Below are 23,383 nucleotides of genomic sequence, written 5' to 3'. Positions count from 1 at the left end.
CTTCTCAAGGTGAGCAACGTTTCTGTAGCTTTTCCTCAGAACACCAAGCCCGGCCACCAGGGCAGGGCAGCCAGATGCATCTGTGCCTGCTGGACCCACCACAGTTCACACCACAGGGTGGCCACCCGTCACCTGCGGGCGGTCTACACAGACCCGCATGTCCTCCTAGTGCTGCAGTAGGAAGCAGACCCTGAACACATTGTCCTTGGGCTCTGTTTAGGAAGAAGGTACCGTCAGAAAAACTCCTCAGGATCCTTTATTTGAGGTGAGATTTAGCTGTCAACACGGGTAACTCAGAAAGTAGAGACTTTTCTGCAGTATTATCTTTTGTCCTTTCTTCATTTGAAAAGCAAATTGCCTTAACTACTTAATGCTGGTGATTTTTCATGTACAGATCCTAAATTGATGAAGGGGTATAAATGGGGCTTTCTTATAGAACAATAGTCAGGGTGATTACCCAGGGCTCTATTCAAAAAAAGGGCGTATGATTTTTTTATGGGCACTCTCTCTGTGTCTCTAGTTAACATCACAGCAGCCTAATGCATCACAGCTGCTGATGTTCACTTGCTTGGTAAAAGCCATTGAATGACACTGTAACAATGCTGTCCTCCATTCCATACCAGGTGCAAGGGTCCCACGCAGGATGGCGACATATGCGATTTACATATTCACTCCAAGAATAAGTATTATTTTCAATGATATAATGTGCCAAAATGCCTGTCACCTCTTTCATCAGTGTAAACCCAAGGGATGATGTGTCTGTTAGGATGGTATGAGAGAGGGATGTGAAAACCCAGAATCTTAAATGTAAAAGTGTTTTTCTGACTCTGTGGTCAAAAGACCATTTTTGCAGCAACATGGACTATCATATAAGCAACTCCTAGACATAAATTCTGATAAGTGACCAAATCTGGGACACCTGTCTTTATAGAAAAGGAATGGGAAAAAACAGAACTGCTCTATCTCATACAGACTGTTATCAGACCACCTCACCTACATTCCCCAGTCTTGAGGAATAGCCCTTCATCCAATGTGTGTGTCCAGCAGTTCTGAAATTAGGATTACTAGGGATGGGATAAAGAACATTAATATTAATATCACTTTTTAAAGGAGGGAAGCAGAGGATGGATTAGCAGGTAGAGGGGAAGTAAGGGTGGATTGGTAATGGAGAGAAGGGAGAGAGGAAAAGGCCACACAATTCTAATAATACAGTTCCTGCAAAGTTATGGCAAGAAGCCAAATGCCTGAACGGTAGAATGATTACTGATTACCTTCTGCTCACTAGCATCAATTTTAAATAAATTCTCATTCCTAGTGCAATTTACAGTCCCACCTGGCAGGGAAGACTCAACCCTTGACTCTAACAATGAAGATAGGAAGGCAGACACGCATTAGAATAGAAGAGGAATTTAGTTTTCTTTGGTAATATCTACGGAAAGAAGCACCTATTCAAATGAGGCCCCAATCGTGTGGCTGAAAGAATGCCATGGGCCTGACTTTATACAGGTATAAGCTGGCCTAGGTTTGAAAGCACTGAGAGAGAGACAAAGAAGTCTAGCGTATGGGGATACAAATGTCAGTCAGTGTTTTATTACTGATAGAAGCTGAGCTGGAAAATGAGGTTGAGATCTGCAACAATAATGGGCTTCCTAATGCTGGACCTCGAGATTGAGCGTCTGGCCACAGGCAGCACTGAAGACCATGGGCTTCTTCCTCTGGAGCCAGTACCTGTAGGTACCACGTAGCACATAGGGGAGCAGATGGGAATGAGTGCACTCCACAGGCAGGCTGGTTCACTCCCTGAGAAGGAGGGAATGAAGGGCTGGAGCAGGGCCCAGAATTTTGGAGGGAAATTCCACCTCATGGAAACCTGTCATAGATACCTCTTAGGCACCTCCTCCATAAAATATCAAAAACTGAATTCTTCTAATCTTCAAACCTGTTGCCCTTTGGATTTTTCCTTCCCATTTTAATAAATTCTCAGAACAAAATCCTGTAAGTAATTTTTACACCCACCGTCTCCCACCAAAGCCTATATCTAGGCCATCAGGAAATCCCATTGTTTCAACATTCAAAAATGACCCACTTTTCTTTGTTTAAACTGCCACCATTCAAGGGCAGGCTGTCTGAACTATGATAATAGCCAGGTGCATCAGTTAGATACAGTGTACTCCTGGGAGTAACAGAAAACCCTACCAAACTTTCTCTTAAACAAATGGAGTTTTTTTCTTTTCATCCACAGTAGAATCTAGATTTAGATGTTTGGCACTGGTTCGGTGGTCCAAGGCTGTGAAGCCTGATGTTTCTATGATGCTTTTAGCTTTTCCTAGATGGTTGTCTAAGATGACTGCTGTTGCTCCTGCCGTCACATCTTTTCTTATAGGCTGGAATCACATAAGAAAAAGAAGAGGAAAAAGGAAAGAGGAAGGCAGACCTTTAAAAGCAAAACTTACCCAAAGATCCCCAACGGACTTCTATTTCTGTCTCATTGTACAAAATTATTATATTTGGCAATGCCTGACTGGGCCCATTGCTCTCCAGAATAAAATTGGAGTTCTCAGAGTAAGGAAGAAGGGGAGAATGGCTCCTTGGAGGCATTTTGCAGTTTTTGCCACACATAGTCCCTGCCTTTCCACTTTTACTCCAGTTCAATCTATTTTTCACATGTCATCTGATATAATTCAGATCAGATCTTCCCCACTTAAATCCCTTGACTAGCTGCCCACTGCACTTGAAATAACATTCACTCCCCCTGGCCTGCGAAGCTCTGCATGTCTGCTCTTTAATGTCAGCCTTCTGTTGACTCACTCCATGACATCCCCATTGACCTCCTTCCTGCTGAGCCCATCAAAGCTACCTCCCACCTCTGAGCCTTTGCACATCTGTTCCTTCTGTCTGACGTGCTCTTCCCCCGACTCTTTGCATGCTTGAATCCTTCCCATCCTTTAGGTCTTGGCGGAAAGGCCACCCCTTCAGAGGGTACCTTTCTGATCCACCCTCTCCTAGTAAGTTTACCATCACTGATCTTATTAGGTCTTTAACAGCACTTATCAAAATGTGTAATGATTGGTCTGCTTTTGATTATTACAACAAGGATCACAAAGGAAAGGACGTGTCTCTTAGTCATCGATATGTATCAAGTGTCTGGAACACAGAAATGTGCAACAAATGTTGGTGATGAGTGAGTGCATGAATGAATGAGTAAATTGGAAGGAAGGCAGGAAGGAAGCCTGAAACAGTGAGTTCAGAAGTTTCCAGGGGCCTCATAGAGTAGTTTGGCGTTGGTGTTGGCACTCTCCGCGGATAATGGGGTTTTAACATGCGTGTGTAATCAAGCAAATCAAAAACAGAGCTCAATTGCTATACTTTACCAGATACTTGGTAGCAGGCTAGTGGATATTAGGAGAGTTGGGATGAAGGAGTCAACAGAAAAATTCATGTTGACACACCCCCAGTTGTAACTGTCTGACAAACTTTACATTTCCCATCTACATACTACTATTTGAGAGTTCCCCCTTAGCCCTGAAATTTGATTCTGGGAAGTATGTCAGCAGCCAGCAGATATCAACAGAGATTGTGAAAATCCCGGCTGAGCTTGACAGCCTGCACTGCTGACTAAGGGGTAAACATCCCGGCTGCGGAGTGCCTGAGGGGAGCTTCGTGTGAATCCTTGATAGCCAAGACCCTTCGGGATGACTTGAAGATGGGACATACCTTAAATGTGAATGTGAGCTGGAATTAAGCCTTTGAGATGGAACAGGAAGATTGCATATCCCACTGAGCAACCTCAGAATTTTCCTTTTTTTTTAAAAAAATTTTATTTATTTATTTATTTTTCCCCCAAAGCCCCAGTAGATAGTTGTATGTCATAGCTGCACATCCTTCTAGTTGCTGTATGTGGGACGCGGCCTCAGCATGGCCGGAGAAGCGGTGTGTCGGTGCGCGCCCGGGATCCGAACCCGGGCCGCCAGTAGTGGAGCGCGTGCACTTAACCGCTAAGCCACGGGGCCGGCCCCCTTTTTTTTTTTTTTTTAATGTGCTTTTACAAAGATGACTACTCCCCAGATGCAAAGGGGAACTAAATCCTAACATTCATAATGGAAATATTAGCAGTGACCTGGTGAACCTGCGAGGTATGTGCACATTTCATTATCCTTTGAATTTTAAATGTATCTCATTTCATGTCTGGTTGAGTGATGTTTGTTTATCTCAACCACATTTTCTGCTTTCCCCAGCTCGGTTCAGTGTGGTGGGGTGAGTTTGGTATCAGCACACAGGGCTGCTTCTAGAACAATAACTCCTCAAGTCCACAATGATTGACACACTTGCTGCATTTTCCAAAAGCAGAACCAGTCATACCCCCATGTATCTGTATTCATCTTCCTGGAAAACACCACAGGAATCACATTTTGGTTTTACTATTTAGAATTAGATTAGGATTGTTAAGCACTAAAACTCAAGAATGGCATCTCAGCTTTCTTTCCCTTAAGTGGCTGGAAATCTCCTGGTCATTCAGCAGTAGCCTTGAGTGCTCCCTCTCACATTAAAGATCTCCACGGTGTCAGTGCTGTCTCCATGGCATCCCACGGCAGCTTCTCCATTAGAAAGCCAACAAGTGTCAGGAAATTGTGCCGAGGCAGTTTGGAAGCAGGTATATTGATGAACTAGCTTATTAGAGCAAGTGAGGCTGGCCTGGTATCCTGAAGGGAGGGCTCATTGAACAACTTTCAGGAAAGTTCAGGTACATTGCAAAGCTCTAAGCACAGTAAAATGTGTGTCCCTATATAGATTTTGTTGGAAATAGCGAACTAGTTGAACAGGAGAAGGGAAATGTCATTAAGTGTTAGTCCATTAAGCTGGATGAAAGGCACCTATCTCCTCACCTTGCTTGTCGTAGTTGTCCTTGCTTTAGATTTGAGCAAATAGCATTTGCTCAAAGAGAAAAAAACCAAGAGCCATTAATAATAGCATAAAGAAAAAAGTCATGATTTACTTCAAGGTCTACATCAAAGTCCATCAGTTACCTTCTAGCTTCGTTGGTGCTCAGTTCTGCAACCTCTATTTAAGGTCTAAGCTTTTTCATGTCTCCGGCCTTCACCCAAGGACTGGCTATTAAATATAATCAGACAGGCATTGTTTCCATCTGAACCTTGGCCTAAAGCGTCAAGGGACAACAACTACACGCAGCCGAGAGTTTGGGGAGTACAGCATCCATTCTCTTCTGTTTGGGATCGTTTTTTACTTCTAACCACTGATGTGCAGTTATCAAAGAAGTTGGATGAGGACATCATCTATCCTGGTGTGGTACCCGGGGCTTTCTCTTCCCTACCAGGCCAGCTGGATTGATCTCATTTGATAGATAGAGAAGAAAGAAAAAAACCTTTCAGCACAGGTGAATCATCTCATTCTTGTGTCATCTTATCTTTATGTCGTCCTTGTCTCATCTTGATGTCATTTCTTAACCTGTCCATTTGGCAGAAACTTCCCCAGGTTTCCCATCCGAGCAATTTTTGGGTTTTGATTTTCTTTGCTTTTTAAAAATGTACACTTCACAGGAACTCCCCATAGGCCTGCTTACTTTCAGTTTTTCAGTTATGAGCAAAGCTTGTCATTTCAAAGCTCAGACAGGAGCTGTTTGTAAAGTTCAGGAAGCATGTACCACAGCCTTCAGTTATTAATATGCATGCCAGGATGATCAATTGTGCATGCCTTGTTACAACACACACACGTCTAATGAAAATTTAAACACTCCATGATAGGCCCACTCTGGTACTTTCCCAGCATGCTTCCTGGTGAGAGAGAAGAGAGAGAAGGGGGCAAAGTGGGGAAAAGGCAGTCGGGAAAGCAGACAGCGACGGAGAAGGTTTATTAATCTTCATTTAGGGATACGTGCCATACATATAATGGGCAGGACTGCAAAGTAGAAATTGTAGAATGTCTGAACTAGAGGGGACTTCAGAGACTCACTGGCCCAAACCCTTTCATTTTATAGAGGAGGAAGCTGAGGTTCAGATCGCAGACGTGATAGGCCTTGGTCATTTAGCAATATATGGGCAGATTAGAACTCAAGACTCTTGGCTCCTTGTACAGTTTGCTTTCTACCACCATGTGTGTGTGGTTTTTTTATGAAAAATGAAAATGATCAGAGCGGGATATTATAACTGTAAATTTATAGTTTACAGGTAGAGTTGAAGAAGTGTGCTGGCATCACACTGAATATAGATGCTGCTCTCTGGTTGGAAAATGAAGTCTTTGCCTCGAGCACTGTTGTCTTTCCATCTCCACCCTAGAGGGCTTCTGCTGCGTCCCTTGCCTGAAGGTTCCCCCTCCTCCCCATGCCAGAATTGAAGCTTCTATCACACGTCCTCCATGAATCGTTTACCATCTATTATAACTAGTAATCATTGCCCGTTCTTCTTCGCTTCTGCAGCACTTGTTAATACCATCTACTTGAGCATTTAATTATTTTCTAAGCATCAGCTTTTTGGTTTTTGGTCTTTTTGTCTAGCAAGATTTTAGGCTAAATAGAGACAGAGGCCAATTACTATTCTCTCTGCCCACGTCACTGCACCACCCCCAGGTCTGGCATAATTCTTATAAGCACCTCAGTGCAAATACTGGTTGTTGATCAAATATCCTAGATGGAAATGAAATTTCCCTATTGGAAATTGGGCTGGAACCTAATAACTGCAAAACATATTCTAGATGGGTTGGGTTTTTTGGTAAACCATGACCTCAACTGGCTTTGCTCTAGTATTCCATTCTCCCTAAAGGTAAAATACATAGAATATACTTTAGTTGAGATTTTACAGTAGAAGTATTACAATACTATTATTAATATTATTTTAACCTGGAGATTAGAAAGGTTAGAACTGTCATTGCAAATTTGCTTTATACATTTATGATAGGAAATGGCATCAACCTCGTCATCTTGAAAATAGCAAATAGTGGGGAGACTTTTGACTGGGCTTGAAGAGATCCTGGTTCTAATCCCACCTTGACCCATAATTAGCCAGGTGACTTTAGGAAGGTCTTTTAAGCTCTTTGATCCTCAGTTTTCTGACCCCTATAGTGAAAGAGTTTAACCAGACAATCCCCTGAAGTCCCTTCCCACTCTGAAAATTCTGTAGAATTTACCATGTCAGCAACTTCCAGCCTTTAGCATCACTGAATATGTAGACAGAACAAGTATCTGCCAGGACCCAGCCAGGATGTCAGAAGCTCCTGAGCTGATCGTGGAACAGAAGATCAGATGTTCCTCCAGGCACACTTCCTGGCTCTGCCTTTCTATGGGGGTTACGTCTGCTCAGCAGCCCTGTGAATGTTAAGCCACATTTCAACCCTGCGAGTGTGTGCGTGGCACCCTGCTGGTGCTGCACGCTGGTCAGAATTCTCGTCAGAGAGGCTGCGCCTTGCACTGACCATTCTCCTCTGTCATGTCCTCATCTGTTTTCTTGACTAAAATCGTAAAAGCCTCAGGTGTTTGAATGAATGATGAAATTCATCCACAAACATTTTTTGGTTCCCTGTTAAGTGTCAGGTAGAGCGCTAAGTGTGGAGTGAAATATGAGGGGTTTCTGATCTCTGTATGTACCATGACTCCCCTCTCAGGCAGACCGGTGTCCTCATCCACATTTCTTCTGCCTAAAAAGCTTTTCTGAAATCATTTATTTCATAGGAACATCTCAGCTAAACATTTTTTTTTTATTTCCACCAAGGGAAATTTGGCTTCTATGTCCCTGCTATCGAGAAAGAATTTTATGAAGTGTTAAAATGTTTTCCCATGTCTGTGGTCGTCATTGCTATCTCATCCATGGGAAAAAAATTCCCCATAACTGCTTTAGCAACTCGGCAGGTTTTCTGTTTCTCCTCAGAACCATACAGATGGCTATATTTGCCAATGTTTTAAGTGCTGGAAACATAATTTGCATTAAAAAAAAAAATACCTCTTTGCTCTCAGGGAATAAATGTCCAGAGAAAATATTTTTTATAAAAACTTCCAAATCGAGGATGAGCACAGAGTTTTCTATTTCACAGGATACCAAAGCTAATAGTAGAAGATGCTGGAAGCCTGCTAGAACTGAGTTGGGCCTTTTTTGGTATCTCGTCTTTCAGTCTCACTGAAAATCTACATGCTGATCCAAATAATACCACTATGATATTAGCATTAAAAAAAATTTTTTTAATGATAGCAAAATATGAGAGAGAAATTAAGTCTTACACTCTGGAACAATAAAGAATTGTAGAAGGCTAGATTTCAATAATTAACGTGTACATTTGAGTGAAGCATAGCAATTCAGGAAAGATATAACTTTTGGGAGCTAAAGATGAAAACTCGGTTATCTTGATATGAGTCCAGTTGTAAAGACTAGAATAAAGCCACTGACAAGTGTAAGGGAGAGGTGTGTGTGTGTGGCGGGGGTGTTGGTGGAGGTGTAGGGGGCATGCTACGAGGAAACAGTCTCTGAACTACTTTGGAAAGAATCCACATGTAGAAGATTTTTTCACAAAAACTTTTCAAAGCCAGAACACTTTCAAACTAGATCTGAGGAAAAGTGGGGTGTAAGTAAAGTTACTTTCAGGCAGAGATGATGTGTTCTTGACTCATTGTGCAACTGAAAAAGAAGTACAACTTAGTGTTTGTGCTCAAACAAAAGAAAACTGTCCAGGGAGAATCATGAGAGAGTAGCCACAGACCAAGTGAGAGGATTTCTATTGAAGGAGACAAACTGCTTAGGTATGCAGCCACCATCTCCAGCAGGGTACCTGTGTGACCCTCAAAGACAAATATATTTACTATCTGTTCCTTTGCAGAAAGTTTGCCGCCCCCTGTTCTGTAGGATCACAGAGGTAGGAAGGGTATTCAGGATTGACTAGTCTATCCCCGTTTACCTAAGGATTCAGACAGAGAGAGGCTTTCTTCAGGCCTCACAGCTGCTAAGTGGTGGAGCTGTGACTTCACCAACACAGGCTTCCTGGCTCTCCCTCCCCTCTCACGTGCGGCCCCCAAAACGGTGCAATTCCTAAAAGCATTCCCTTGGCCCCGCCTCCTCAAGTTTCCCCTCTGAGGCTTATTATTCAACAACAGTGATGAACAAAAGTAAGGCCAAATGGATTTTAGATTACAGTGTGTGCTGAGGGCACACACTGAGAGCAGTCAGTTCCAGTATGTAGACACATAAGTAGGGCCCCTTTTTCCAGACACCTTGATTTTTCTTCACTGTCTTTCATATTCTTGAATGCACTTTTGGAGAGGAGTCAGTACGGCTTCCTGCCCCATCACAGCCTCAAATATTTGGCTTCTTGGTATTAGAAAATTCTACTTACCTTAAAGTTTTGGCCCAGGGGTCGTTTCAGCCTTTTCTGCCTCCTTTGGCATTCTCTACAAGCTCCCTCACTGCAGTTCTCATACTGAGATTCAATCGTGTATATGGCTGTCTTTCCCCAGGGCTGCAAGGACCAGCAGCATCTTTGGATCTTTTTATCCCCCATGCCTAGTACACTGTCTGGCACGTTACACTCCACAGTGCTCATAAGACCTTGGCCCATAGTATAACTACATATACAAATGGGTATAGACACGTGATTTGAAGTTGGGCAGATGCAATTTCTATTCCCAACTTCACCACTTGCTAAGTGTATGACCTTGGACAAGTAATTATACCTCTCTGTGAATCAGTTTCTTCATCAGTGAAATGGGCATAATGATAGCACCCACCTCAGAGGGTTGTTGGGAAATTTAAATGAGATAATGTTTTAAATTAGAGGTTCTCAGACTTCAGCATGTATCAGAATCACCAGAGAGTTTGTTAAAACACAATCTGTTGGATTGGTGGTTGCCAGAGGCAGAGGGTGGGGGTGAGAGAAATAGGCAAAGGGGGTCAAAAGGTACAAACTTTCAGTTATAAGATAAATAAGTCATGGAGATGTAATGTACAGCATGGTGACTATAGTTAACAATACTGTATTGTACTTTTGAAAGTTGCTAAGAGAGTAGATCTTAAAAGTTCTCATAACAAGAAAAAAAATTGTAGTGATGTGAGGTGCCTGATGTGTTAACTAAACTAATTGTGGTAATCGTTTTGCAATCTATACATCTATCAAATCATTATGTTGTACGCCTTAAAGTTATTCAATGTTATATGTCAATTATATCTCAATAAAACTGGCGAAAAATGTATTAAAAAAACAGTCTGCTGGGCCCCACCCCCATAGTTTCTATTCAGTAGGTCTGGGGGCTGAGTATTTGCATTCTGGTAAGTTCCCAAGTGATGATGATGCTGCTGGTCCAAGAACCACACTTTGAAAACCACTGTTTCAAATCATTAAGCATAGTGCCTGGCCCAGTAAGTCTAGGTAATTGGAAATAGCCAACTACTGTTATGTGATTTTCATAGCACCATTAATGGAGTTCGTGGTGACCCAGAGGGAAGCAGGGTCACCATTGTGAGGGTCATAAAGGAGGAGAGATGCCCAGAAGCCAGGTCTGGCCCCTCCCTGCGGGATGATCCCTCTTAGCAACAAATCAGCTACTGATAAAAGGCCAGGTTTGGTGAGTCTGTGGACTTGTTTCTATGATTCATAATGGAAACTGCAAATGTGGACAGCTCTGGTGCAGAGAACTGGTTATCGTGTAATTCATGCCTTTTCTCATCCATCAGGAATGGCAAAAGTTAGACATTTGATTACCAACTGTTGACAAGGGATAGGGAAACAATCTGAAAAACACTTAGCGGGCATAAAATTGGAGTACAGTTTGGCAATAGCTCTCAAAAATTAAAAATTCGGATACTCTTGTCTATCCTTTCCATTGCTAAGAATTTCTTATAAAGATATTTATATGAGAATTCAGGAGATATGTCTGAGGATGTTCACTGCAGTCTTATTAATAATACACATATGAATAGATTTCTAAGATATGTTAAGTGAAAAAAAGCAAGGTACAGCACAGTGTATGTAATATTAGCAGTTTTGTGTAAGTGAAAAAAGGTTTCACATAGAAAAATATACACAGTGTGTACTACATGCATAACTTTTCTCTGGATGGATATGCTAGAATCTGTTAACTATGGTTACCTTTAAAGAGAAAACTGGGTGGGGGGCAGTTAGGATGGGAAGGTAAACTTTTTACTTTTCATTTTGTTCCTTTTTTCGTATAAATGTGTATTATTATAATTAGCCAATAGGGATAATCTAGGCAGGAGGATTTGTTGGATTTTAAAAGCCTATAATAAATGCTGTATATTGTAGGAAACCATTAAAATTATAATATTCTCATGGATTTTTGTTTTACTTTCCAAAATATTAGAATATATGCATTAATAAGGCAATCTACAGTTCCCTGAAATGTATTGGGATTTGTACAAAGCTTAAAAAGTCACCGTCTGCCTAATATCTTTCCATTTATTTGAACAATGTCACCATTTCCTGCTTGCTTGAAATTTGCTAAAAACATCCTATTTCTTTTGTTGTAATTTGATCAGCATGTTCCTCTTGCTTTCTGTCCCCAGCCCATTCTCCCAAGAACCAAATCTCTGGCTTTATCTAGCCAGGACGTTCAGAAACACCTGCTGTTGGTGTTTTGGCCTCGGGTGTAACTGGGCTGTAATGGATTCACGATGTCATGCAATGCTCTCCTTACTCCTCTCAAGACAAACCCCAGAATGCCCTTTTTCCTCCTCAATTTAAAATGCCAGTCCATGCCTCCTTAATGTATGGGTTTGACCGTGTTAATTCTGTTTCCTGGGCTTCCCGCCAGACTAACTGGCAGGCTCCTCTGTGCTCAAGACCCAGAACCTGAGTGAGCTCAGGAATCTCGCTGGGAATCCCTGACAGCAGCTTCCCCTGTCTGTCCGACACTAACTGCTCCTCCCTCTGGCTTTGTCTTGCTCCTCTGGGTGTCCTGAGAGCCCAGATCACTTACTACATTCCCTCAGTTACAATTCTTCAATCCAGGCCAAGGCGCATCAATTCCACCCCAGCTTTTAGTATTTAAAAACGACCATCACAGGCTAGGGTGGGGGAAGTCAACTATTTCATCTCTTATATGGCTTTGACGATCTCTGATGAGCTATTCATAGAGGATTTGGAAAAATATTATCCCTTAAAGGAAAATAAAATTTCCTCGGCACCCTACATGAGCCCAGATAACATTAAAAACAAAAATTAAGCTTGGAAGATTTGTTTGAGGTACTCTGTTTAGGCAGGCCTACTATTTGTAAGAACTCAATCAGTTTCCCCAGATTTTGGGGACACTGAGTGGATTTAAGGCTCTTTCACAGCTGTTTAGCTGGAACAAAAGAGGCAGGATGTGCAGGGACTATGAGGAAGATGCAGTCAGGAGGGCATGAAGGAGAAAGGGCTGCACTTGTGTTCTTTGGAGGAGAAACCCTTCTCTTTCTCTGCTTCCAATGCTTTTCTGCCCAGAGCTCAGAATTCAGGAGCCTTGTGCAGCCCAGACATCGGAGGTTTTGTGCTTGGTGCCCTGCTCCTTCCCAGGGAGCTCCTTTAAATGCGCTCTGTTTCTGGGTAAATGGATGTCCCGTTCTGAGCTTTCCTTTCCTGAGAAGACTGAAGACAAGTGCTTCCCAAGATAATTTATGAAGTTCCTTCTCAAGTAAGAAGTATGTTCTGAACTCAGCAGATGTCCAGACATTTTGAGGTGGAGGAAAGTACAAAAAAAAAAAAAAAGGTGTTAAATTACTTAGTCTTCTGGATGTTTTTGAAATTCTGAAGAATATATACATATGTGTGTATGTTATGTGTGTGTGTGTCCTCAAATATACACGTATAAGATAATGAATAATCGCTACTAGAGTGTTAAACTAATTAAACTAGGAGGCCATTAGGCCGAGGCGACTCTAATGCCGTGGTGACGTATGTAAGCAAACCAAAATCAAAGCCTGTAAACGCCTCAAGGTCACGAAATCAAAACCTAAGGACAACCAGTCACAAGCAGCCAACTAGGCTTTTAGCTCTGGCCAATCAATCATTTCCTTGCTTTGCTTCCGCCTTTTCTCTATAAAAGTCTCTCCTCAGCTCTTGTCAGTGGAGCGCTCTTAACCACTTCCGGTTTGGCACTGCCCAATTCAAATCAATTTTTGCTCAAATAAACTTCAGATTTTTAATATGCCTCAGTTTATCTCTTAACAAGAGGTCTGCAGCTGCAAAGAGTGATTAGCAATTTTATCAAAGCTCTATTTATCCTTCCCTATGTTCATTTATACCTGCTGTATCTATTCTGGGGACTCTATTATGCCATTTAAGAATATTTGAAAAATCAATCTCTTTTAATTTTTTCATGATCCTCAAATAACCTAATTTAGGCAAAACACTTAAAGCATAGAATTAGAGGGGAAAGATTTGCGAGATGTGAAGGGTAAATTTATATTTTCTAACTGGAGAGTTCTTTCCGTTGATAATACTTCCAAAATGTTAAGGTATACTAACTGATAGAGGCTCGTGTCGGGCCTTGAAGCCACCACTCTGTAGACCACTAGGGCTGGTGAAGGCACTGGGCGGGGCTTGATCTGAATTTGTTCTGCCTGCTGCACAACTTTGGTAAGCTACTTTTTTCAACAAATGCCAACGTCATCTTGTTTACTGTTTATCTCTTCTCTGAACCTTTAAGTAGAATTTTAAAGATCCCATTTAGTTAGTAACTACGTGTAGTTTTATAGTATATAAAACAAGTAGTGTGAATTATATCGGAGAAGTAGTGAGAGGCAGCCAAATTCATGGACTTGCTCTTTGGTGTTCCTTGCTGGAGACAAGGAAGAGTGGACGGTCTTTACCTGTGCCATCAATACTAGTGGTCATCCTGATTTATGATTTTAAAAATGTGCTGTCTTTGAATTGCATTCATTAGGGCATACTCTTTGAGGTGGTTTTCCCCTAATGATGATGAATTCTTCACGCTGATCCAAGCACCCTTTCTGAGTCCTTTTGTGTGCTCAAAAACTTTCATTTGCAAGACAAATGGCTGGTTCAGGGGCAGTCTGTGCAGAAATGAGAAAAGTAAACTGAGCCATAGAAATACTGTGAGAATATTTTTTAAACCTAAGCTGAGTTATGCAGTTTTTGTTTTGGGGATTTTTTTATTTGTTAATATATTGGGGGAAAGTATAAAACTTCTAAGAAAAGAAGTATAAAATTAATCACAGTTAGTTTTGATTTTAATTAATTAGTCTATTGTGAAGAATACAATCACATGAAATTGAGAATGGCCCAGAAAGTGGAAGATATATCTCTCTGAACTGACTTCTCTCTGAACCCCCACTCTGTATGCCTCAGTTTATCTTTTAACAAGATAAAAAAGCCTCCATCTGCATGACCTTCAGGCATCTCAAGTTCAGCATGTCCAAAAGCAGATTCCTCACCTTCTTGCTCAGACCCCCACCTGCACTCGTCCTCTTGGCCTCTGATGTGCTTCTTAAGCTCCAGGCATCCTGGTCTCCCTCCTCTCCTCCCTTGTGGCAAGTCAGCGCCTATGTCCTATCAACTCACCCTGTCAAATGACTCCTTGCTCCTCCCTCCACTCCAGTGCTCTGCCTTAATTCAAGCCTTCACCATTTCTCCCAAACAAATCCTACTTGGATACCCCTTCTCTGGCCTACGATATAAAGTTCACGATCTGGCTTAGCGTACACAGTCCTTCCTGATTCACTCTTACCCAGCATTAGCCCCATCCCCACCAGCTACTTTCACACAAAGTCCTTTCACAACTCCATGCCAGCTCTTTGAATGGGCTCCCCTACCTTCTCTGCTGAAGAAGCATGGAGTTATCATTTAAGACCTGGCAAGGGCAAGGACTATGTCATGTATTTATATTTATTTCTAGTAATCAGTCAAGTGCCTGGTAACTAGTAGGATCTCAGATGTTTGCTGAATGAATGAATTGAATTTATGCCCTGGGATATGGTCATAGCATATTCTAAATACCTGAGGCACTTACCCTCAGAGAGGAATATCTGCAATAGTACATGGTTTGAGAAGATATTAGGGGATCTATCTTTATCCTTGAGCCTGTGCAGTATTCAGCCATTGGGTCTTTCTTCTCAGTTCTTTCTCTTCTGTACTCTTCCATGTGCATTACTGGTCTCTCTTAGCTTCCCTCCATTCCACACACACGTATATGAACACATAATTTTCTCTTTAGTATAACCCCTTTATTAACAGCCTTCCCTGATGGCAGAATTTTGACTATCACCACCCAAGTACTTAGCCGCAGCACTTACTGTCCTTTCCCCTCAGGCCTGTTGTCAGGACACCACAGTTCTCACTCTTCTAAATGATGCCAATCAAAGGGCCCTACTATTAAAAGCAATGGGGCCCGTTACTCTTTAACAATCCCATGATCGCTGCCCCTGCCAGATAATCTCATCTGACAGTGGATTCCACCACTGCATTTTGGGCTGCCTGCTCCGTGTTGCCCGTGCAGAAGGCAGCTTGAAGTCCCCAGTGATCCCAGCCTGTGTGCAGACAAAACAACAGAAAGCCCAGGCAGTGGGGCTGAACCAGTTCTCCTACACCAGCCCTGCTGCAGAGCAGCGGAGCAGAGCCCGGGGCTTGGTGGTCAGGTGCAAGTCAGTTCTTAGAGTAGCTCGACGTGACTAGTCTGGCCATGTTACTTCCTCCAAGTGAGGGCAGGAGGGAAGCTGCGTGCACTCAAGAAGAGTGTGAGCTAAGCTGATGGCAAATCCTCCTGTTAAAATTGAGTGCAACAAATTCATCATGTGACATGATGATAAAGTTTGACAGGTAAGGAGATTTGGAGTTGGGATTCTCTCGGGATGGAAAACAGTAAACATAAAAGCCCCTGTGAAAATTATCCATAGATTGGGAAGTAGTTGCTTATTAGCATTATAAGGTATTGCAATGTCGTAAGTGAACGGAATCTGCTTTCTTGCTCTGCTCCGTCGTACACTTGTTTATTTTGTGTGCTAATTTTTAAAATTTTGGCACCAGGTGTTGTTCTTCTGTGGGGATTATTCTATTACTCTTTGACATTCTTTGGACACTTGGAATATTTGGAAGAGCTTTGATGTCCTTTTTTATAATAGAGCCTTGGGAATCACTTAATTTTAACTATGTCTTCCTAACTAAATATTTAGAAGTTCAGGTTTAATCATATGGTTAATTCAGTGCTATAATTTCCTTAATCCCATGCTTACTGGATCAATAACTGTTTAAGCAAGATGGAATCTGCAGTTGGTTGGCCCCACCCCTAACATCCACTCCTAAGAGCCCATCCTTTCTCTGTATAGCTTTGTTCACAACCGCTCAACATTTATCATTCCAATAGCACTGTGCCTGGAAGCCACAGAAGTACTAAATGAAGTCAAAGTGATACAGTTAGAACTTTAAGGGGTTTGGAATCCAGAGGAAGGGGAGGCTTATGAAAGGGAAAATGGAGTAACAGAGAATGGTATGTGGTTGTGATGAACTATGGAGGGCGCCACATGGTGTTGAAATAAGATCTGCATGCCAGTGCTGCTGGTTGGGTGAGCCTTGGTCTGTCTTGAAGTGGAGGCGATGGCTCTTGTTCTCTGCCAGAGGGCTGGAGGGCTGGCTGCAGTGAATGCAACGGTGGGAGAAAAAGGAGCCAAGGAATAAAAATGTCCCTTGAGATTGAGGGGCCATATAACACAACCACTTATGCCCCAACTTGGAACTTGTACATGGTAATGTCTCCAGAAGGCTCCAGTTGAGTCTTTGAGATAGAGACCAAAAGAGAAAAAGATATACATTTGGCTCTTCTTCATTCAGCCACTGCACCCTGGCTTCATCTGTAAGCCCCCAGCCCAGGCGTTATATTATCTATATATCTATATCTGTATGCCCACACCAGTGCCTATATATCTATAGACCTAGGTATATAGATATACTAAGTCACATTTTTAAACAAGAGCTGAAGAATGCCTTGGAAGCAGATGCCCATGGACATTTCCTAGTCATATGTAGAATTTGTTTTAACCTAAAGTTATGGAGACAGACTTGAAGGGAGACATCCCCAACCTTGCTAAAATGTAAGTACAAAAAGGCACAAATTGGATGGATATTGATGATGTTATTTCCACTGTGACATCATCCATAGACTCCTAGTGTCTTTGCTTTGCTTCCCTATAGTGATCACAACATAAATTACTTGTCTTGTTTGACTTCCTTGTTCACCAAAGTTGAGCAGATTGTGGCCGTTTTCAACGCTTCTACCAGACAAAAAGCTTGGGACCATTTCTCGAAAGCTCAGCGCAAGAACATAGACATTTGGCGAAAGCATTCTGAGGTTGGTGATTTTATTATTACTTTTTAACCACCATCACACAGCTGGATTGGCAAAGCATAGTGTGGCTGCAGCTGTTACGGTTTTCGTTACAGTGGGCAGTCGTCCTGCCATTGTCCTGTCTCATTGTAAGCTCCAAATCCAGTTCCTTATCCAGAAGAGCGCCTGACTTACTGCTTAAAGGAGGGAGTGCTTTTCTCCCCTGCAAAGGAGGAAAAGAATCTCTCCCATTCACAGTCAGGGGCTCAGAAATAAACCAAGGTGCTTTGCCTAACTATTTTGAAGAAAAGTGTAATGTAAAATAGAAAACTAGCTTTTAAATAAATATGAGTTTTTTTCCAGTGTTCCACAACGTGCAGATGCTCTCTGGGCTAGAAATGGCAAGTATGCCTTTCATCCATGTCTTCTCATCATAAGCAGTGTCTTAGTCCCCTGTGCTAGCCAGTGGCTTATATCAGACCTCTCCCCAGAGCACATTTCCTCAGGGGAGTAAATGTCCGGGCTAGCCAAGTCCACCCTTCTGCATCAGTGCATGTGTGAAGTGTGAGTATCTACCCCAAGGAAAGAGTCCAGAACTTGACCTTCCTTGCCACCTAGGACCAGAATGTGTCATTAGTCGTTGGTTGTCCAGCTGTTATTTTTAACCCACAGTGTAGTGTACGCTTTGAACCTGTAATTTAAAAGTAAGTATACTGTCTTCGTTTGCTTCTTCTTTTTTTAATGAGAGAATGTTTTCATTTGGATGCCTCTCCATCTCTAGCATGTTAATATTAAAGTTCTCTAAATGATATTCCCCTTTCAAAATCCCAAACTTATAGAAGGTAAGGTTTATTTATTTAATGATTTTGGCTCACACTTGTGAAATAAGTGTTTTATGTGGAGTTTGAGGAACCACAAAATGCTGTGATATCAATCATCTGGGTAGCATTTTAAGTGCCCATTAACTAAAGCTAAATTACAGTTGAATACCAATGGCCCTAGATGTAACATCCACATGAATACCAAATGAATTCTTTATTATCACTGTTATTATGGTGAATACTGAATGACTTCACAATAATGTGACACTTAAAATGCTAGTGCAATTTATTGTTAAGAAGGACATATTTTATTTTGTTCACAAATGCCTAAGAAGGTGGTTGGTGACTGTTGCACTTCTGTTCCTCTGTTCAGGATTATGCGAGAGGAGGAGGTAGGATTGCTCTTTAATTTTTCAGAGGCCAGAAAAACAAAAGGTACTTACTTGATGCTCTCTCCCAGACACTGAATTGAGACCCAACTCAAGGCTGATTTTCAGAAGGAAAGAGTCCTCATTTGTGATGAAATATACAAATTGAGAGTTATGAAAACACAAAGTGGAAGCCATAAACTATAATTCAGATTTGGGGATGATCTGTCTATGAATTGTTTATATATTTTTTTCCTTCACATAAAAACCGAACATGATTAAAAGGAAATGTTGAGAAAGGCAAGTGGCATGATGCTGAATAGACCTTGGCATAAAAAGGCTGGCATTAGTATGTGAGTGTCAGTGAGTATCAGTTATTGATCTCCATCATGCTTCCTACCATGTCTGATCCCCTTCCCCCAGCCTGCCTCCCCCTGCTGGGGCTGTCCTTTCTGTTGCTGAGCAAGACATGCCAAGGCTTTCAGCTTTGTTGCAAGAAAGCCTGCTTGCTTTGCTGTGTACATACAGGGAGGTAGAAATGGATGCAGTCCTGAAAGGGGCTCCTGTAAAGGGTCTTTGTCCCTCCCTTCCACTCCCACCACCTCTTTTAATAAACTAGGAAATAGAATTCTAAATTACCTTTGATTTTCTTTCCTCCATGTCGCTTAATTGATTAAATACCAGTTGGTAATTTAACATTGTGGATGATTTCTCAGTTGCATATAAGCTTGATAATTGGTTTGATTTTTTTTCTGCGTTCCCATGTACAGCATCTGTTAATTATCTGCAACACCTTTACAGATTTATTAGAGTGTACTGGTGATTTACTGCTGAACCAGAAGCACCCTGTGGAAACACCCTCAGCTTTTTTTTTCCCCTCCAGTTTCTTCCTTTCCAACACCTTTCCCCACAAGAACAGCTACAGTATGTCATTAATTGTGGGGACTAAACAACAGGCTCTTTGAGCCTCATTTATTCTTTCTACTTGACTTTTCCTTGTTTCAAGTATTTTCAAGCCATCTCTTTGGGAATTGGGCTCTTTGTCAGTAGAAAAATTAGCTGTCCACAACCTAAAAACTTCCCTGCTAATCATGTGTGACGTCTGCCTCCAAGACCCAGTGTCCTTATTTAAGGCGGAATTGACACCTCTTTCTACTAGGTGGCACGGTCAACTAAGGAGGCCTTGCCTGTCGTCCCATGGCCTCTCAGGACTCCCTGTGATGGGTGTCCCTGTCCCAGGGACCTTGCCCCTCTGCCTCCCCCTTTCCCTGGCCTCTGCAATAGTGATTCCCAGGGTTCAGAGTTGACTGTGCAAATACTGTTAGCAATAATAAATAATATCCATTCCATCATGCTACAGTTAAAATCTGTGAGCTAGGAAAGAAGAGAATTGAGAGAACCTATAACCCAGAATAATATATGCACATCCATCTAGTGGGCACTAGAACTATATTTAAAGTCATGCCATTAATATATTACGTGTTGTAATGTAGTTTTATTGTTACTCATAGGTTTATTTATTATAAAGTGAATTATTTTAAGTATGTGACTTTAGAGACTTCAATTTAAATGGGAGAAAAAAAGAATAATGCAGCTCTTTCTCCATTATTTTTTTGTTTTTGTTTTTGTTTTTTTGAGGATAGTACGTGTAAGAGAACAGAATGGATAAGGATTCACAAATATAAAATATACAGCTTGATATAAAATAATATAATTATTTAACATAAACAATTACAGTATCTCGATTTCTAGGCACGGTAGTAAAAAATTTACTGTGTAACTTTTTACAATGATTTTTCTCATACACTCTTGCATTCAGCAGCCTTGTATTACTACTGTTCCCCATTTATGTGTGAGTAGACAAAAGGTCAAAGAAATTAAATGCCTTGACTTCACTCATTGCTCTAGTAAGTGGAGAAAGTAAGATATGATTCTAGGATCTTAAAGCAATGCTAAAATAGCCATCACAACAAAAACAATAAACCCTACTAATAATATGCAACACCAAAAAAGAAGGCATCTGCTTTTATTTTGTCTTCCAACATCTTTGAATTTTACCATTTGGATATCTGAATGGTGTGTGTGTGTGTGTGACCACACACAGGCACATACACACATGCAGGGACACTATTTTGCATGAAGAATACTAGGGGTCAACATTATCAACTTAGCAAACCAAGCATGATGCTATGTATCTTACATGCATTAACTTATTTTATCGTCAAAACTATTATTATCACAATATTCCAGTGAGTAAATTGAGGCTAAGAGAATGACAAAACTTTCCTGAAGTTACACGGTGGGTGAGTGGTAGATCAGGCCTTTTAAAAATTTCATTGCTCTTGTTTCTGATCGTTAGTTATGAGTCCCTCTTACGTGTCAGTCGTGGGAATAGGTATTTCTCTGTAATCCTCACAGCAGACCTACTAGGTGGATGCTATAATCCCCTTTTTTTTTTTACAAATGAGGAAATTGAGACTCAAGAAATTAAATAATTTGCTAAAGAGCCCTTGACTAGTCATTGGTGAGCAGGGATTTATCCCAAGTCTGGTACCAAATCCCTCGGTCTTTCCACTCCCACATACCCCTCAGAACTTCATCCTGGTAGGTAGGGCAATGTCTGAGAGATAAAAACATCAGATTCTAAGTGTTCATATGTCAGTCGTAATACACCAAAAGACCGTTGGGAAGAGGTATGTTGATGTGTGTCTGTGACTCTGATGTTTATGTATCCTCTACTTTCAGGAGCTCCGGAACGCTCAGAGTGAGCAGCTCATGGGCATCCGCCGAGAAGAAGAAATGGAAATGTCAGATGATGAGAATTGTGACAGCCCTACTAAAAAAATGAGAGTCGATGAATCAGGTAATGCTATAACTGCCACATACCCAAGAGATATAACGATCTTCCTAATCTTCGATGGGGCATACGTATCGGGAAATGGCCACATAACTCCCTCTTATGTGAGTTATACTAAACTTTCATCTTTGAGTGACTCTGCCTTTTATTAATAGAACTTGAAACTCCTTCTTAGGAATGTAGTGATTTAAATTGCTCCAGTTGTTTCTCTGTATGTAGGTCTGGGGCCATTATACTTTTTTCAGAGATATTTGCCTGTTCCCATAAAAATCCTTTTCCAGAGTATGGCAGCCACTGCTGGTGCTGAAATACAGACAAAATTTGGTTTCAGTCAGTGTACTTCTTACATGGGAATTGTTTAATCCCTAAAGAAGCTTTTAAGCTTCTGAGTCAATGTGCTGGAGAATTAGACTTCCAATAAACTTTACCTAACCTATAACCAGAGAGGTGGCCCCATTTGATACTAGGAAAGGGGCATCACCCTTTGAGTTGTAAAAAGGAGAGAAGCATAGAGAGAACCTTGCTTTCTGTGCTCTCCCTAATCTGAGATGCAGATTTAAAAGTCTCTCCTGAAATTACATGTAAATCCCTTGGTGTTGTAAAAGCAGGCAATGGAAATGCTCACTCAAACCTAGGAGACACCAAGGGAGACTGCTTGTCCTAGGGGAAGAGAGTTGTCTAAGGGCCTGGGAAGAACCACAATTGCCACCACTGTCAAAAAAGAAAATTAGAGGATTGGCATAGATTTGATCTGTCTCCTCATATGTACCAGTGAATAAAACACTCAACCTGTCTCAGGCTTTTTAACAGAAAGATTCGGGCCGGCCCCGTGGCTTGGTGGTTAAGTGCTCGCGCTCCGATGCTGGTGGCCCGGGTTCAGATCCCGGGCGTGCACCCAGGCACCACTTCTCCGTCCATCCTGAGGCCGAGTCCCACATACAGCAACTAGAAGGGTGTGCAGCTATGACATACAACTATCTACTGTGGCTTTGGGGGGAAAAAATAAATAAATAAAATCTTAAAAAAAAAAAAACAAAAAAAAACAGAAAGATTCAGGTGACCAGGAACAGAGGATCTTTGCTAATTCATTATTAGAAGCCAAAATCAAGATTCCAAAATCATCAGGTCATCAAGATTGCAAAGTGGTCAGAATGCTCTGTTTCTCCAGGACTTTAGAAGAGAATGCCAGAGGCATAAATGATGATCATAGAAAAAACACCTGTGTCCAGGCATATACAGAAGGGATTTTAATTTCCTTAGAGCAGTGGTTCTTAAAAGTGTGATCCCCAGTCCAGCAACATCAGCATCACCTAGGAACTTATTAGAACTGTAAATTCTTGGACCCTACTCAACACCTACTGAATCAGAAACTCTAGGGGAGGTGGAGGAGGGGGGTGACATCCAGCAATCTGTGATTTGCGCCCTCCAGGGAATTCTGATGCATGCTAAAGTTTGAGAACCACTGCCTTAGAAAATTTCTCTTTCATCCTCAAATTCCATTCATTTAAATCTTTTAGAAGCCTAGCATAAAAGAAGGCACCATGCCACTGTTTGTTGAAGCCATATATCCTTTGTCTGAAAAACGAAGCTAGCATTTTATGTGTCAGCGTATGTCTCTTATTAAGCTGATATCGATTTCTCAGGACTGCTTGATTATTGGGTTTGGATTTGATTACTTGAGGAAACTCCTTCCTTCCAGCATTTCTATTCTGCAAACCTTCATAGATCAAAAGAAAAGAGCAAGTTTTAGTGTGATTTTCTTAAATTCAATGAGATTTTCCAATAAATAAATAAAAATTTTTGTCCTCAAAAAAGCTTTCATCATTTTTGAAGTTTCTAGATGAGGGGCAAGTTTATATGAAACTTGGATCTTAACATCCTTATAAGGTAGGTGTAGAAGAAAACAATTGAGTCTATCACAAATTCTGGTTTGAATCTGTGGCTTTTTTTTATTTTGGGAGTGATGTTTCTTTTTAAACAACCTGTCGATTTCCCAAGTAAGAAATGTGTATAATTTCATAGTGTACTTGGGATAGGACAAGAATAATAATGACTTAGAACAGTAGGATCACAGAGG

The 23,383-nt window shown here is 41.4% G+C and overlaps 1 protein-coding gene across 5 annotated transcripts in view; it reads left to right on the top strand.

Moving 5' to 3' along the window:
- The window catches only part of ENOX1 (ecto-NOX disulfide-thiol exchanger 1), a 548,889-nt gene that overhangs the window by 424,708 nt on the left and 100,798 nt on the right, over positions 1 to 23,383 (top strand). For all 5 annotated transcript variants that reach the window (XM_014789964.2, XM_087436027.1, XM_087436028.1 and 2 more), the window contains 2 exons: positions 17,178 to 17,284; positions 21,195 to 21,312. In XM_014789964.2, coding sequence (XP_014645450.2) covers positions 17,178 to 17,284; positions 21,195 to 21,312 — 225 coding nt within the window. The remainder of the gene's footprint in view (positions 1 to 17,177; positions 17,285 to 21,194; positions 21,313 to 23,383) is intronic.

This window comes from Ceratotherium simum, chromosome 10, assembly GCF_057802395.1.
Source record: "Ceratotherium simum simum isolate JZ-2026a chromosome 10, ASM5780239v1, whole genome shotgun sequence".
Lineage (NCBI taxonomy): Eukaryota > Metazoa > Chordata > Mammalia > Perissodactyla > Rhinocerotidae > Ceratotherium > Ceratotherium simum.
This window is presented reverse-complemented; position numbering and strand designations above follow the sequence as displayed.